General features: G+C 42.7%; 1 protein-coding gene across 2 annotated transcripts in view; it reads right to left on the bottom strand.

Annotated features, from left to right (window-relative positions):
* Positions 1-18,487, bottom strand: part of LOC117166140 (uncharacterized) — a 116,086-nt gene that overhangs the window by 22,301 nt on the left and 75,298 nt on the right. For both annotated transcript variants that reach the window (XR_013060535.1, XM_076625948.1), the window contains exons 8-9: positions 2,491-2,631; positions 997-1,149 (exon numbers count right to left, since the gene is read on the bottom strand). Coding sequence is in view for 1 of the 2 variants with exons in the window: in XM_076625948.1 (XP_076482063.1) it covers positions 997-1,149; positions 2,491-2,631 (294 nt within the window). In the remaining variant the exon portion in view is untranslated. The remainder of the gene's footprint in view (positions 1-996; positions 1,150-2,490; positions 2,632-18,487) is intronic.

The raw sequence follows: 18,487 nt of genomic DNA, 5'->3' as shown, positions 1-18,487 counted from the left end.
GCGGCGGGGTGTCCACGAGGATTTGCCCGCGTAAAAAGAAAAGAGAACAAAGAAAAGGTTCGAGCAAGGGGAAAATAATCGCGCCCCATTATCAAACACACGACGTTTCTTCTTTGAACGAACCTGCGGTTGCCGAGGAACGCCGGAGAAGATAAGATTCCGCGCGAGGCGGGAGAGAATTTTCACAGCAAGCTGCAGTCATCCGACGCGGATGATTCTCTCGATCCGCGACACGGTTAGCTATTTCTCGGAATAAAGTATTTCGTTCATAACTGCGCCTTCTGGGTACGCTATTGGCAACCAGGCCAAGTGGAGAGGGTAGGCAATCGCTTCTGAAACTTCTGCCAGCTAGGGTACATATTTTGGCGAGGTTCCAGTTGTTCGTTCCAAGAGAATCCCGGTCAGGAAAAACGTGTGGCGATGTGTAAAAGGAAGGAAGGAAGGAAGGAAGCAAGCAAGCAAGCAAGCAAGCAAGAAGAACGAGGAGAGAGCAGAGGATGAAAGGAAGGAAGAAATTGCAAGTGAGAAATAGTTATACGCCCTGTGGACTATATGCAACGTATCGTGATACATGTCAAAGAAAATATTTCACAATGGCGTTGAAATATTTACGATCAGAAAAGAAATCACGAACTTCGGCAAAAGCTACTTGAAAGCGATTTACGTCTCGTGAAAACCCACACTGGCCTCTTAACTAATCCGATCAAATAAATCAATAGAGGCCAGTCGAACTTAAAAAAAGAAAAAAAAAAGAAAGAAACACGCCACCCGTTGACTTGATAAACAGATTGACCTAAACGCAACATCCCAAGAGCGTAAATCTAATAACATCTATGATTAAGCGATTAGAGTGCAGCGGTTTGATTGGAAATCGGTCCATGTCTATGTTATTCTGCAGTGGCGATGGATACACCGCACTACGAGCACTGGACATTGCAGGCGATTCCAGTAACTGAGTAAGAAAAGAAAAAAAAATGAGGAGAAGATTACGCGTACCTTTGCGACAGATATAGTCGCCAGGTGAGAAAAGAACTGGTCGCAGTCTTAGTACGAGCTCGCACAGGAAGCCAGCCTCCGTGTTCTGGAAGATCTCCACCCTCCGTAGCGTGTCCAGGTGCACGTTTATCGCAATTTCGGCCTTCAGCTTGTCTGCAACGTTCCAAGGGGATTAATTTAACGACGGCGACTTTTCAGCTTTCGTTTGTTCAGCTTCTTTGCCGCGAGATCTTAAGGTCTCCTCGCTGATAAATTCGGCTTGGACGATTTATTTCTTCGCGAACGGACAGACTATAAACGCTGGCGGTAAATTGTCCGCAACCACGTGTCGCAGCCAATCACCTGCGGATCTGTCTTTTTGCGAATCTTCCGCGAAATCTGCGGGTCTTGCACGAAAGACGGATGCCGATTGGCTGCGGACAATTGTCCGTCAGCGTCACGCTTAGCTTAAGAGAGACGCCAGAAAAGCTATATTAAGGATGATCTCGGATTTTCTTTTTACTTCGGATAATATTCTGATTATAAATTTTACGATCACAGTAGCCTGGAAATATAGCCTGTACATCCTGCAACTCGATTACGTCGAAAACAAGTTCTATTCCATGTTTTCTTCTTATTTTTTCACGAGAAATCACCACGTACTGGCCATGCGCATGTTATTTGGCTACAGCCGGTGTGCTTTAATGCTTCAAAAATATTTACGGGATGGAGATTCGGCGGCAGATTTAACGAACTATCCCGCAGAAATATGTTCCAGCGACGTCCATCATTCTGGCTAAAATGAGAATCACGATGGAAGATTTCTACGTGCGTCATATTACTGCGGGATGAAATAAGATTGCTGCAGCTATGACTAAGGTAAATCCAGTGGAATAAACCTCGATACGCGATTCACGTGTACGTACGAGAAGAAACAAGGAAGAGGAGGAATTACCGAAGAGGAAAAGCGAATCGTGCGATGCTAAATGCCGTGGAAAAAATTACACGAGCAAATTGATGCACTTTCTAGCAACCTTCGTCGATGCGCGAACGCGTCAAATCACCAATAGGACGTCGGTGAATATTTTAGCTTGCGATAAACGCGATACCATAACCAAAATTAACCCGTTCGTAGTAGATCAAAAAGACTTAGTCATTTCATTTTCTGAGAAATTTCTATGCGAGTTACCGATATAACTGGCTCTCCTTTAAATAAAAATGAATTTTTGCTCGACGATTTTTATATTCACGATTTTAGGGGAAACGAGTTTGTACGTTCGAACGAATCTTTCACGTCATCTTCATCTTTGACAAAAAAAAAAATCTTTATCTTTCATCGTCATTTTGTTTGTACGACAACTTTGCCAGTGGAACGATGTACAAGAAATAGCTGCTTCTTTTGCAGCAATAACTCAAGAACTATAAATTTCTAGTACAAGTAAATAAACGATATATTCTGACTTGCTATTAGACAAAGAGACGAACGTTTCAAACGGAGAAGTGGAAAACGCTTACCTGGAAGACAGCTGACAGCTTTCTCTTCGTCCGAGCATTTCTGCGTCAACCAAAGATAGTCGAACCATTTGATCACCTTCACCTGTAGATGCTTCGGCACTCTTCTCATTCTCATGTACGTTTTCACGCCATCCAGCTTCGCTGCAATTAGAAAAAAAAGCATCGCGATTATTACAAGTCGCGAGTCTGTTATATCGCGTCACTTTTCAGTACTGTGCTATTAACAAGCGTGTTACTCGATTAATATGTCCATAGTAATGTAGAATAATATAAGATAAAAAGTATGAAATCGTACAATGTCAATCACTAATTAACATATTAGTTATCTACAATTTTATCGATAATTGCCAATTAGTCTACTTTATTATATCGACAAGAATTAAACGAAATCCTATTCGTTCGATCAGTTAATCCTTTGCTGAGAATTTCTTTACCGTATAATGCGAAATTTTCAAACGTAATAATCCTATTCTAAATATCATACGTGTATACACAGTGTGCAAACTTTGCCAGTGTGTTCTATAGGGCAACGATTAGACTGACAATCATGTAGCAAAATGTTGGCAAATGGTTGGTTAAAAAGTCATAGCAAAAACATGAAACGTAAAATAATTACACATAATTACGCCTGTATTTCCAAGTGTCGGTCGCCTTTGTTAATGCAAACTTCTCTCTTTCTCTCCACTAACTATCGAGTATTATATCCTCATAAACTTGTACAATTATTTATAGGATATTCGTTAATCGCACGCGTTTCTAGAACTTCCGCCAACGAAACGCGTATCCGCATATTCGTAAATTCGTAATTATTGTCGCAAATAGACGCGACGCTGTGAAAATTCGGCAACTCTTGCTTCGAACGAAAGCAGAACGAGACTGAAACGAAACGACCTTTCGTCTACGCCCTTTTATAGAATCGAGCGTTCGAGTAAACATACGGTACGTCATATCGACGCGACGAAAACCTTCTATCAACGTTTCCCATTAACGGATGGCCTTTTCCGCTTCGAATACGCGCATGATTTATTAATGTTCATTCGCGATATATTTTTTCCTCTATTCGCCACACGACATTTCAGTTTCATCCGTACTCATACTACAAGACACTGGCAACGTTTGAACATTACATCACCGGACTACTGTTCGTCATCAGTGCGAATCAATGAGTAAATTTGCTAGGTGTTGGGTGACTCGAGTCGGATACCATCCATCCATCGATGGTTTAACCGAGCTTATCTCGAGAGATCGTTCGGCCAAGTCCTCTCGAGTCTTGTTCCAGCGTGCTGGCTTGATAAATCGTTGAGCAGATTATTTCGATGGTTCAGGTTACGGTTTCTATATCTTGTCGAATCTGATTCGATCATCGTCGAACGTTGGCGTCGTAGATGGCTCGGTGCATGGGCATAATTCGACCGACGAGAAAATAATCCAAACTTACTGGTCTGTGAAAAACGAATTTTGAAAAATGAAACACGCTCGCGTGTCTTTTGCTGAAACATTTTTTAACCGAATCGCATGAAAAATCCCGAAAGCCGCGATATCCGTTACCGGGTACCTCGCCTGTTTGATCGCTTTATTTCATTTTTAAACCATACGTTCCACTGTTCAACCGGCCGCTTTTATAACGAGAATGTTGGTTAAAAAGTATTTGTATATTCGGTCACAATAGCTACACGGACACGTTTTCAGTACGAACGGGAACCGGAATTAACTGAAAATTTCACGCACGGATATTTCGCGGTGTTTGCCCGAAACTGGCGTTTGATGTTTGAATTAATTAGCGACGTCCAAATGGAAAAATATGCCGGAGAAATGTATGCGTTTGATCAACTTATTCCACAGTTAATCACGAAAGTTTACGTACATCTAGCGAATTCCGTTTATCTTCTATCTATATTTCATATTGCCATAAAATTATTTACGCCCACGTGATCTATGCAATTGTTGTTATTAATACGTTTCTAATAGAAATTGGAGAAATTGAAACGTTTCACTTGGAAAAATCTTCTATCGGCTACGTTTGACATGCGTACGCGCGAACACTCATATACAGGCGAACGATAATTTATGAAAATTAAACAAGTGGATAACAAGCGACGATTATCGCAAATTCCGCAAATTCTTCCTGGATAAAAATACTTGTCACGTTCCAAAATGTTTTTGGCAATGCTTTCTACGCGTTCGCCGGTTCCTACCGTGTTGACGTTTCTACGACACGGATTTATGAAAACCGAAATGAAAGAAAAGACAAATATCGCGCGGCGTCTGTGTATGCACGTGGCATTTGTAAAGCAAATTAGGTTTCGTAGAGGAAATGGTAAAAAATGCCATTTCAAATGCGATTTCACTGTTGTTTTCCGTAACTGTTTATTAAGCAGCATAATCGCGAATCTATTATGCAAATTTTTATCGTAACCGTAGACTTTGGACGTCTGTACGACTTTATAGTTCTACGTAGCTAAGGATATTTCCTTTCGATAGATCCATCGATTTAGGAAAACTGATCCAATGATCGAGGAACGTGATCGACGTACATAGGCGAAAGAAATATTTCATTTTCACCACGCAGTGAAAAATCTGCGACCGATCATCGCGTGGATCGATGCCAAACGACGAAACCAAGGCTACAGAATCAACGAATTTTTCCAAATCAGCAATTCTTAAGAGCTTTGATACTTTCTACGGGTAGTTCTAATCTCATGGCCAAGAGCTGTGCGAAACATTTCTAATTTGATGATCAGCAAGTACGTTTAGAGCGGGAACGAAGGTAGACGCGATCAGACTAATTTCCGCGAATCGTTTTCAATTTGACGATGAGAAATTGTAATTGGAGTCAGATCAAAGGTAGACGTCCTAATTCTTGTTCTTCCAGCTTTCGTTATGTTGTAGTAGATCATTGTTAATATTAATCTTCTCGTCGTCTTTGTTTATAACTTCCATCGCTATTTCGTTTGTAGTTGAGCAATCTTGTACTTCACTTGTTGGTTTATTTGGCAACAACAGACAAAATACAGATTTTATTTATTTATTTATTTATTTATTTATTTATTTGAATTTTACAATTTGTCCAGTAGGACATTTGGTAAAATATTATAGCGGTATACTAATATAACATGTGGGTGGCTACCCCCAGCGGGGTGCCATCGTCGTGAAAATACAGATGGCAAGGAGACAAATGTACTGGCTAACAAGTCGAAAATCCAAACTAAGCATAGAAAACAAACTAAAAATATATAAAATGGTCATAAAACCAATCTGGACGTACGGAATAGCGCTATGGGGAACAGCAGCAATGAGCCATATAACCAAAATAGAGGCAATGCGATCTAAAATACTCAGAACAATAGCAAACGCGCCATGGTACGTTAGAAACGAGGACATTCGAAAAGACCTGGGAATACCAACGGTCAAGGAGAAGATTAACAAAAGTGCAAGAAGATACAGAGAAAGAATAGCATTGGGCTCTGTTGGTCTACCGCCCTGTTTATGGCGTATGTTTCTCCTTTGTTTAATATTTTTATTGTTGGTATTTTTGGATGTTTTTCATCATTGATTGGTTCTGTTGCACGTCCCTTTTCTTTCATTCTTGTCGTACTTAGGCACTAATTTTCACGTCCGCATAACTCGACTGCTCGGGCAGAACTCGCTTTGCCTAATCAAAGCGTGATTCAGCCTATTTCTGTAAATCATTTCCAATTTGACGATGAGAAATCGTAATTGGTGTCGGAACAAAGATAGACACGATTTGCTCCATTTCCGTGATCCCTCCACTTCTAATTTGATGGCCAGGAACCGTAGTAAAAGACAGAAAAAGGTCAGACACGATCCGGTCCATCCTTCCGTAAACCTTGTCCTTGTCTTGATGAAAATTGTTGGCTGCCATAAAACGAGGTGTAGTATAGGTCCTAAGAGACGTAAAGGCAGCATCATAAAATATTTTTCCGGTAGGAAATGTGTTAATAAAAATCGCGTTTCGTTGGTAGCCTTACATTTCTAGCCACCACAGCATCCAGAGGCGATGCTGTTCCTCCAGGAACATTTAATCTAGTGGTGTGTACAGTTGAGTGTATTGGTGTGGTTACAGAAACTAGCGTATTTCATAGAGAGGTCTGGCCATTCCAGGTCTCTGTTAGAATAAAGAGAAACGTCCATTTCCTCACGAGTACAGCTTTTTCAAATTACGTACTTCCCCTCTTCCAGAAAAAAAAACGTGGCATTGATGTAGCGATATTTGCAACGATATTTTGTCGCGATTTTCAAAAAAACGCAGGCTGATAAGAAATTCGCTTTTTTCGCATAAAGAGTAGCAGTAAAGAGTAGAGTGCAGTATTGTTTTGTTTCCAGCGCCTGTAAGATTTCATTGACGAGTCTGTGCGTTTGTTCTATTGTGCAGTGTTTGTTTCTGAATCCGAATTTGTGATCAGGCATTAGTTGATTCTTCTCTATTATGGGTTTTGTCCGGTCGTAAATTATTTTCTGTGGTATTTTAGAGAACACCGGGAGTAGCGAGATTGGTCAGTAGGATTTGGTTTCGTGTGGGTCCTTGCCTGCTTTGGGTATCATTAAGAGAAAAAGGAAGGATGAGATTTAGAAAACGGAGGTTATCTTCTAACAGGCTCGTCCCGAGGTTTCCATAAAAAGCTATTTAACGACCGGAGCGTGTAATTTAAAAGCTTTCTCTTCGTGCAGCCTTTTCGTCGGTCGCGCCATTCGCTCGGATTCGAATTTCCCCGAACGTACGATTTTTTTTCACCCGGCTGGCATTTTAATGTCCATCGTTCCGCGTCCGCTGCGGAATAAAAGCGCTGCGAGTTGCGAGGACTAACGACCGATACGTGCTTCCTGGCATCGGTGGTCCGTGGTCTTCGTAGCCGAGAGCCGTTTTGCGAGCGCTGCGCGCTCGTAAAAACCGACTGCACCGAATTCAAAGAGGCTCGCGGAACGCGCCAACAGCGGCGTTCAACCGACTCGGGAACGCTGCAACCGGAAATATCGATTGCCACGCGACGTCACGTTTCACCACCTTCCACGATCGTTCTAATTGCACGGTTGAAACGGTAAACGATGTAAGTGGCAGGAGGATAAAAGGCGATTCCCCTTTCAGTGGAAAATGATATTTTGACGACCGGACGACCTGTCCAGGGGAGAGGTAACGACGCAAGTGCACGTTTCAGATCTCAGAGTCTCACGATGGCGAGATAACGCGAGATTGGTCACCCGGGAGCCATTTTACTTGCAATTTCCACTTGCATCCTGCGCTAACGCAACGTTTTGCAGACATTGGAGTCCATTTCTTTGGAACGGGCCTGAAACTGAGCGTTTCAGGTCCCGCTGTGTCTCCCTTTACATCGAGCAACGTTCCTCTTGGCTGGTCAAACCGATAACTCGGATCCCAGTTATAACTCTCGAATTTACTTTATTTATTTACTCTACTATTCCGAGAACTATTGCACCGGATAAACAAATAATTTGGAAACTGTCGTCCTATCGTTTAAGGCCGTGCCAGATGCCTGGATTATCGTCGATTGGCGTAGTCTAACGTTCGATTATCTTTTCATATGGAGATGCAATTCGTTGTTTCTGTAAATTACTGACAATGACGCAAACCATCTTGGCTAACTTTCTTTTTTCTTACGAATTTCGATAACTTACAGTATATATTTGAATTCTGAATACTTTATCAACGAGGGAGAGACCAGTGACTTCGCTCGAACTATATCTTTTAGATTCGTCAAACGATTACATCGATTAATCATGGGATACACTAAAGAGACTTCTTTGCTTGTCATTTTTGTATCATTATTTATTTACATCCATCGATTTATATCCATTTAACATTGTACAAATCGGATATTATTTAAATCTGCTCTTTCCATATACGACAACGATACATGCAGAAGTGCATCTTGAAAGCTACAAAATATTTGTAAGAGAAGGCCAAGTTCGATCATCCGGGACGACCGTCTGGCCCTTCGTCACTTTCGGCCATGGAAAGGAAAAGCAGTCGTCAACGATTCGGAGTGCCATAAATTGAACCCTCATCCGCATGGTGTGGATCTCAATTGCCTGGGTTCTACGACTCCCTTCCAAAGCTCTGATCTGCGTGACTGCGACGCCGAGGGTAGATACCCGTCGTTCTTTGTCCAATCGTTGCCATAAACGTCAAAGCAAAACCTGACGAATTTGCCATTTTGCGAATGTGCATCGCACGCTATAAATGGGACTGTCGTGAATTCGCTTTTAGAGCTTCTTATATATTGTCTGAAAAATAGAGTTTTTTTAAGAAAAGCTTCGCTCTGGTGGCTGATTTATGGCCGGTGGCAATTTGAATTCAATCGGTAACTTCCTCGGAGCATAATGTCCTCAGAGTGACATATTCTGCTCGTAGCGTGAACTCGGTTCGATGTAGCAAACAACGATGCAAAACTTGTTCGTTCGCGACACTGCACCCCGAAAGCTTTATGTAATTTACATGAGCGCGCGACTACAGATGCGGAATATATGAATACTACGGTTAACACGGCAACGAATTGCCCGGCAAATGCAGCGCAGATGATTTACGCGTCGTATAAACACGCTTTTGTACCTTATTAAACGTAACGCTTAATGTCCAACGATACGTGTTCTTTCGTCTATTTGTCCCGAGCTTCTCAGCTCCGGGATTATCTAGATTCGTTTGCAAGAACGTTTCCTCAATTCCCTCGCTTTCTTTTTTACCTTGTTGATCTCCTATGAGAAGAGATCTGTCGGTTAATACGAGAGGACAGTCGACAAAATAGCAAGATGCCTCAAACTTATCATTTGCTCACGTTTACGGGAATACGTTTGCAATTTCTTTGACTTATTTACAAGCCTGATTCAACGAGCGATTCGCATATTCCAACGTTTTTCAAAACGTTACTCGTCGGAAAATTTCTCCATTCCAACACTCTGAACGCTCTTCTTTGAAACGCTTGCGTACCATCGTGTTCAGTAAGCGTGTACAATAAAATACTTAACAAAATACAACCATATCGCTTATCCACATACGACACATTCAAGGCACTAAAGTTTGGCCGGACCCCTGTACAGATGCAGCAACAATTCCCGATTTTATCATCAGAAGGAGAAGGACCAAAGATACGAATGTACAATTATCAGGACTTGTTGGAACAAAGAGACTCGGTCCTTTCCTTTGTGGCTCTGTGCCGCGTACGTAGCTGTCCGCAGCGCCAGCCAAGTTTTGTTCAATCCGCTCGGTTAAGTGGAAGGAAATTGGCTGGTATGGGCAAGTGTACGTACGTCTGACTGAAACTTGAAACCAAGTTGTTTGGAACGATCGTTTGAAACGAGACAAAGGTTGTTTTTAACGTAATCGCCAGTGTTTGAGCGTCGAGTTACGTGGAAACGATACGGGTACATCTCGCGCGGATGTATCGTCCAGCCGATAATTAGGAATTTCATGAATTTCCAACTGAACCTAATTAACTGATCTCGCGCGCGTTCGATGGATATTTCATGCAAACGCGATTCATCGAGTATTCCATCATCAGGGTCAGTTACTCGCGCTGATAGAAGCAAGGACTGCTGCCATCTCGAGGATGAAAAGTTGAAAATGAATCGGTCGGTAGATAAGTCACTTACCTAACGATCGTCGCACGATCGTTTCTTTTTTTTTTTTTTTTTTGATTGAAGTAGGCTATTGTGATTTATCTTGTTTTGGCATTTGTGCTTTCTCGATGTCCATAATTTTGTTTGTTTTGTATTATTTATTCTCTAGTGTTAGTATTATTTCGTTGACCAGTCTGTGCATTTGCTCTATAGTGGAGTGCACGATCGTGGCGATTTTCATTAGAAGAGAACGTGTTACCCTCGGCGACTGGGTCTGCTGTAAAAGTTAGGCTGAACTTGCTGCCGTGGAACATCCCCACAAAACAGCAAATTATAGTATGGAATTTGTCGGCGAGTACCGAATTAGGCTGCGGCTAGTTATCAATTACGGTGACAGGCAAAAGACTGGACGCGGAGGAAAGCTCGTTTCCACGATGACGATCTTACGTGAATTTTTGTGGCGTCGTTTCTGCCGCAAATATTCCATCGATGATCGAAAAGGACTCGCAGACGGTACAACTTCGAACGAGTTGAGCTGAACATTCGAACGTTCATTTGGACGAGTCAGTCAGGCGGTGGTGATGTTACGATTGCGAAACTTGAGTCCTCATTCCGAGCAATTATCGAGTGTTTCCAGCATTTTGAAGATAGTGTTGCAATATATTGTACGGTTGTCTGTTAGTTGAAAATTCGCTCGTAAATTAGGAAATCGCTCTATCACGATGTTAATTTTTTGATACTCTTCGAGACAAGTATTTTTCAATCGTCATAAACGGCATTCGTCCATGTTTGTAATAAAACTAAATATAACGAAAGTGCCGCTTCGAGCCCCGCTCGTTGGAAATGTACCAAAGTATTCATGATCGCTTTGATCGCTCTCTGTAAAATTCGCTTTTCTATTCCAAATATTGACCATCGCAGCATTCTGTTCCGTTTGCAGACTCGTCGATTTTCCGTTCGCTTTGTCCCAAAAGGAGGTGCTCTTTTCTGCGTTTCCGTGATTAATTTTGAGTAATTATTTGAACTGGTCGGTGAAAATTAAATTCAACCTGACAGCCCTATTAGTCCTAACACACAGTGTTATCCGGTAAAATCAAATAAAACAGAGTGTGATCGGACAGCGGAATCTTTTTTCGGATTAGATTTTATTTTCGAGAAAATCAATTCCTCCTAATCGCGGAGGACTTGAAACATATATAGTAGAGAAATGCGAGATAACAGGAGGAGCTAGGAACACGGTAGAAGTACTAAATGAGACTGTTGGCGAAACTAGAAGCGATAATAAAGAGGAGAAGAGAAGAATAGCAGAAGAGGGGCAGGAACGACAGGGGGGGAGGGCAGCAAGGAAGCAAAAGCCAAAGACGGAATGAGCACTTAGTTATAAGCGTTAGATATAAGTTAGTACATAGAGATAGATCAAGGAAGGTGCAATAGATAGGTACAAGCAGTATATAATAATAGAAGTGCTAGAGTAAAAGAAATATATGTGATGCAAGGGCATTATGAGAGATGTAAACCGAAGGTCGTCCAAAGCCGAAAGGTATGGACTAAGAATAAATAAATAAATAAAAAAATAATAAATTTTTCCTAATCTATATATATATATATATATATAGATTAGGAAAAATTTATTATTTTTTAATTAATATATACATATATATGTACTTATGTATGTAAATTAATATATATATATATATTAATATACAAACATATATATATATATATATATATATAGAGTAGGTATCCTAAATTTTGTTTACCAAATGGCAAACATATTCTATCGGTAAGAGGTAGACTTATAAATGTTTCGTTAAAAATGTTGCAACAAAAATACGAAGTAACGAAGAATTGGTACTTTTTGTATTTCTACCGGTTGTCAAAGAGCATCGGTAAAAGGTTTACTGGTGTCCTTGGAGGTCTTCTCAGTATACTAAGGGCTGGCAGAAGATAGCCAGGGCAATAGTCGATCGTACCGCGTCATTAAATCAACAAAATTCCATGTTCGCCACGTTAACAAGCACTGACTGTTTCGCCTGCGTAGTTTGCGACTAGACCTCCGGTTTCCACGCATTTATAGGCAACTTGAAATCGGGAAAATCTCCAGTACGAGCGGATTGTTGCTACGTACGAGAACAATGGCCAACAACCATGCTGTGATACTTGGCATTTGCTCTATTCCAAACTTCCATCACTTTCGTCTCTGCACTCATTTCCTTCGAATTTCCCATCGCATCTCGGCTAAATGGAACATTTTTTGTTCCTCGAGAGACGCTCTCAAATATCCTGCAAGCATTTTTCACCGGCGAGGAGGTCCGAAGAAGGCCACTTTTTAACTTGCTCCTATCCATGACAAGTAATCCAATACGGATAACAAATCGAGAAACTTGAGCGAGTCTTGAGACTTTCACGGCCTCGAGTGTCACTATGGCGAAACCGAGAGCAGCTTGGGTACACGGCTCAAGGAACAAGAGAGGTGCACCGGACTGAAGTACGTAGAGTCAGCGGTAGCGGAACACCAACTAACTACCGGGTATAAGATACTCTTTGAAAAGACGTTTGTCTTAGCAAAGAACAAAGGGTACTTGCCGAAGAAATATAGGAAAGGAACAGAGATCACGAGACACCTCGAGTACATCAACCGAGATACCGGTTTTTCCATCTCCACCCTATACAGCGTACTTTCCGTTCGTTCCTGTTTTAATTGATCAGCCGTCCAATTAAGAGTACCGTTAGCCGATCATCCAGCTTGAAAATCGACTTCGCGTCGATCGTTCACCCGCGACTCTCAACCGAGCGACACTCTCGTTACCATCTCGGAACATCCAGACCACGAAAGACTCTGGATACACACTACGACTGCAATGCTGGCGAAACGTCGATATTCTTTTCTTTTTGGGTGTTGGTCTCTGCAAGATAGACCAGTGTTGGACCAAGCGGTTGGTTCATCGCTGCGTCGCTGCTGATCTACGCGTCAGTTAAATGTAACAGTGCGAATACAGCGAGACGAAAGAAGAAAAAGATCCGACGGTTCTCTGCCTTTTGTAACGGCGAATGTTAAACGCCGTGATTCGGATCTTTGTCAAAATCTTGCCGATACTTTGATCGTTCCGAGGCGAATGCCGAGGTTTAGGTATATTATCGGTGCCGCCTTTTGCCATCTTTCTTCCGAGCTGTCAGCCACTATCTTGGGCCGGTTCGTTCGTGAGTCGAAAGAGCCATAAGCCGGCGAGAACGAGAAAGTTTAAATTGCACCACCACCGTCTATCACGACTCGGTTGTCGTTTATTCGGCTGGTTGGAAGCCCATTTCCGATTGAAACCAACCCCACGTCCATGCCAGTCGCAACTTTCTTCCGCTTCGTTCTCGACAGAATCTCTTCCTCCTACTATGTTTCCAACGGCCGCAACTCTCCCGGTCGTGTCGCCTCGTCTTTCTTCAATTTCATCGCGCGCCACATCGGTTTCGCATCGTTTGCCGCTGAACGTACCGCCAACGATACTTCAGGTATAGTACCGGTTATGAGAAACTAGTTTAGTCTTTGGCCGAATTAATCGTTCTCGTACGGACAATACGTTTTGGCATCGGCCACGCGTAACCTTCTCTCTTTTATTCGTTTCCGGTTCGAGTAATCGTTAGGTGTTTGGCGCGTTATCCACACATTTCAGGTACAACGTTAGTGTATCAACGACAGATTTTAGCGACACTATCGTTGAATAGTAGTTTCGTTGAACGGTAGATTCGAGGGACCTGTGGAATATATCAGAAATTATTTCAATCGTTGAACGTGGACAAATTTGGACAGTGGTAGTAATATTACCAATACATTCGAGGTACAGACAGACAGTGTTAGTATCGTCGTACGAACATCCGCACGTTGTAACGCGTCCGCGTTATTTGCGAAGAATTCGCAGGTAATCGAAATAGAATTTCCAGTCGAACGTTTCCTTCGTATTCTTCTGGGTTGATCGGACGATTACGCGTCGTGTATGGAATGGATGCGTCGATCGAACGCCAATGCTAAATTTGCTTCTGGTAATTTCGACCTCAAATATGCGCCATACTCCGTGTAAGGCCAATCGAGGCTGATATAAATTTACATAACTGAACGGAGCTATCTCTTTTTATAAAAAGAAAATAATCCTCTTTCATTTCCACGCGAGAAACGAGATTACTTTCCGAGCAAGCCAATATATATATATATATATATATATCCAAGAATATAAATATATCAATCGATAATGTTTATTTCAATTCTTCACGGTCTCTCGTAAAACAGAAAGGGATTAAAGATCCAGGGAATATCGACGGATGTAAGCGATGCGCGTGTTCGAACAGGGATATTCCTACCTTCGAATAAAAGTCAAGATGGAAGCGCGATGATATCCGGACAAGGGAAGGTTACAGAGACGATAACGACGGAATAGAAGAAGAAAGAGAAATGGATTTTACCCTGCGACATGATCCATGGAAACAGATTTGACGTTTTTATGGCGGCTATCGTTTAACGTAATTTCATAAAGGCATTGTCTGCCTCCACCTGATCGTTCTGGCTCTCTTCTTTCCGCTTCATTCGATACTCCATTCAGCACTGATTGAATATTTAATTTCGATCACCGTCGGCGTTCCAGTGGACGATTTGACGTCTCATATCCAACGTGATCTGAGTTTTCTCTGAGTGAATCGTCGATGGATATATCGGTACCGATATCGTAAAATCGGCGGTCGAAATCGGACGAAGCTCGAAACCTAATTGAGCCACGAGTCGTGCCGACAGATCTAGCGATCCTTAAAAAGATGCAAAATTAATTAAACGCATTGTATAATTATTACAAGTGACAGGTCACAGTTCCATTTTAGGCTCGTAGTCATTTTGCAGAAAACTTGGAAACCACGCGTTAATCGTACTATTCGTTCAATTTCAATTGGTCTTTGCCAAATACGATTTACTTTTATTTCTTTTTATTTCTTTTTACGACGAAGAACAGATCTGTTCGTCGTATGATCTATGCGGGCTAAATGTAAAAGGGGACCCTTTAAATTAATCGACATTTATACCGTCAAGGCCATACGATTATTATATCTTAAATACTTGAAATTAAACCAATTCGTCCTAACCCTATTCTCGAACAAGATTGTTCACACGCAAGTAACAGAAATTCATATATCCTCCATGGAAAACGTCTTTCGTATTACCCTCATTGTGCCTTAATACTTATACGAGACACTTATCTCGCAACTAAGCAAGTTATTCGACGAGTGACAGAGCAAGTTGTAAAACTAAAACGACGACGATTCTTCGTCGGACGCTGCGCGGCCCACGAACAGGCTAATTAACGCTATAACCGCGGAACGATTGTCCCTTAATTAACTGCCTTCCAAGCAAACGGTCTAGCGGCCTGGCGACACCGTCCGTCTAATCAACTATCTAATATTATAGTCGTATAACGAACATCGACGATCATCGTTCTCCGGATCGACTATGTCTAATTAACCGGGCGTACGGCTGATAGCCGGCCTCCGGTGCGTCCTGGTAACCTGGCCGAAATATAGTCTTCCGGCTGGCTGATTAGCTGCGTCGGATAATCCATAATGAATAGCTGTAGCGAATTTTCGATGTGGCACGGCCGATTCCGCGTGGCCTAGTCGGCCAGATAAGAGGTATAACGTACAGATTAAGGGCTCAATGTTAAACCAGAGTGGAACAGACCGGTGCCGTTTGTCCGGATAGAGTCTAATCCCGGTAGACCAACGTGTACGCGGATGCACGCATACGTAATCAGGTATTAGAGCATGGACGTCGTCTGCAAACCGTGGCAGAATTAGCGCGAGCTTCTTCGTTGGCGGTGCCGGTGGCTGGCCTGATACCACCGACGAATCCCGATTGATAGGATAACGTCACGTATGCATAATCGCGGATCGATCGTCGGTAATATTCCACCATCGACCGGCCGTTTCGCGTCTCGCGTGCAGGTCGAAATATCAAAGAGAATATCGGCCACTGGTTCCAACAAGCGGCGCGATTAGGACCAACGCGGAAGGATTCGGTGCGCGTAAATTGTTCCGTACCGACAGAGAGACGCTAACGTCACGCGGATTTTATACCGTAAAAGAAGCGGAACTGACAATGTTGGATTGGATGTTGGATTATCCTGAGAAGCGCGTGGCGCGTGACTGGTGAAATTCAATCAACGTATTATAAGTGTCCCCTGGTACGAGTGGACGGCAATTCCCTGCTGTTTTTTCCCCCGTTTCATTAGCTACGGGAAGAAGCTGCGTTCTTATTTACAAAGGGAAGCGGCGGGAAAACGAGTGCGCGCTCGATGATCGCGCTTATTTTTCTGCCGGGATCGCGCGTTTGTATTCACCGTGCAAACGTCTTAACGAGAAGTCTCGGAGAGGTGGGCGGTGGTCGGCGCTAACGTAGTCCAAAAGAACACGCGTCATGAATAATTCAACGATACACTTTTGAACGACGCTGCGCGAGAGTGGATCCGTGCGCGAAGTAGGGCGGAAAGCCGACGTTGAAATCGGACGAGGAGTCTCTCTGTCTTCTTCGTTTGACGAATTAACTCTCGGACCCGGCAGCCGAACACGCGCAACTAACCCGGCACGGACGAGCTCGCTTTAAACGCGTTACCGAGCTTTCAACAGCTGCGAACAGAGATTTTGTGGTACTTCTACAGGTATCATCTGCAAGATACGACTGATACCGATAGCTCGCCCACCTACGTTGCACGTTTAGAGCGTTTCTGAAAATTCAGCTTTAATGCGCGTCAAATACGCGTTAGTTCTTCACCGTGCCTTACGTGGTTCTGCCATGTTACAGCTGGGTGCGGATTTACATTGCGTTTCCGTCCTTTGTGGTTCGGTTCTCGTGTACTCGTAGTACGAGATTGTGATTGTGGTCGTTGGTGTTTAGTTTCGCTGTAGGTTGTAGCAAACGGGCGGACTCGGACTTTTCCATTCATTCGTAATTCCTAATATCTACAGAAGATGATATGATCCTGCGAATAAGCACTGGCGAAAAGAGTACAACGAGTCTACCTTTGATTTTCTGACGTTCACGCTACTTGCTATCGACGAGAGGCGAACAACTTCTATCGTTATAGTATTTTTTCGAAACCAAATAATTTCAGTACGATAATGAACGATCGTGTATTGCATTCTAGAGTTATCTCTCGTAAGAAACCGAGAGACGTAACTTGTCTTTATCTCGTGTCGTTTTCATAGCCGTTTCCATGCGATCTATCATCTCAGTCAACATCGTCTTTTATCGCGTCACAAACGTATTCAAGGTGGAAAGGAAAGATTGAAAAATGTAGAAAAGGAATGAAAAAGAGAAAGAATCCAAAACGGGGAACGATAAAAGGAGGAAAACGTAAAACAGAAGAGAAAAAAAATCATTCGGGACAGAGATCTTTTATATTTCTGCCCGTCCTTTTCTTCGTTCTTTCGTTCTGATTTCCTTTCAATCTTACCTCAAAACGAAGAGGAACGAGCACCATCGCGATGTAATAACTCGTCCCAAGCGGAATTTCGTTCATTTACGTCACATCGATCCCCGCGTCGACCCAGTTCGTAGTGTTGTGTGCCTAAGAAAGCTATCTGCAAGCCGCAGAGTACTCGACAGACGTAACACGCGGACCGGCCCCGCTTATTATATTCTATAATTGCATTTATTTTAAACGTCGTGTATATATCGTTCATCGGAGCACCGCGTTCCCGTGAATTTTCCCCCGAATTTCACGTTTCAGCCGTTTCACCCCGCAATCGCGGAATATCTCTACCGCCGGTGTACCTTAGCTTCTAAGAAGCGAGAGGATTTTTCGCGCATCTTTCACGTCCCACGATCTCGCGACTGAATCTTGGGCCAAACGATACACTGCGAACAGACATCGATCGATCGATTACCTTCTAAGATATGGGAGATCAAAGAACTCCAAATTTATAACCTCGTCGATCCACGCGCTTCGACTTTACGTCAGTCCGATAACGTTGGAAATTGTTCCCGTGGATTTTATCGACTGGCAACAACGAGTTCGAACTCAGATTTTCAGAAACAATGGTCGATTCAATACGGTGGATGATATATCGAAAAAACCATCTACCACGTCGATATTTGTTACCCCTCATCTGGATTTCCAAAAATGACGATGGCAATCAAGATCGTGCACATAACCACGCGATAATTGCAGAACAGGAACCTTTCGTTAATTGCCCGGTCTTCATCGCTACCTTGCGGCTGCAGGTTCTCCTCTACGCATCGGGAAGCTCTACGGTCCGTTGCGGTCGAGCGCAACTTCTTTTATTCTTGATCAAACATTTTGATATAATTTCAGTCGTATTTACTTATTCAAATGTATTTCACTTGTGAGATAAATGTTAGCCGGACAGCCGGGTAACTCAC

Source organism: Bombus vancouverensis, chromosome 17, assembly GCF_051014615.1.
Source record: "Bombus vancouverensis nearcticus chromosome 17, iyBomVanc1_principal, whole genome shotgun sequence".
Lineage (NCBI taxonomy): Eukaryota > Metazoa > Arthropoda > Insecta > Hymenoptera > Apidae > Bombus > Bombus vancouverensis.
Note: the sequence above shows the minus strand (reverse complement) of the source record. Positions and strands in the feature narration are given on the sequence as shown.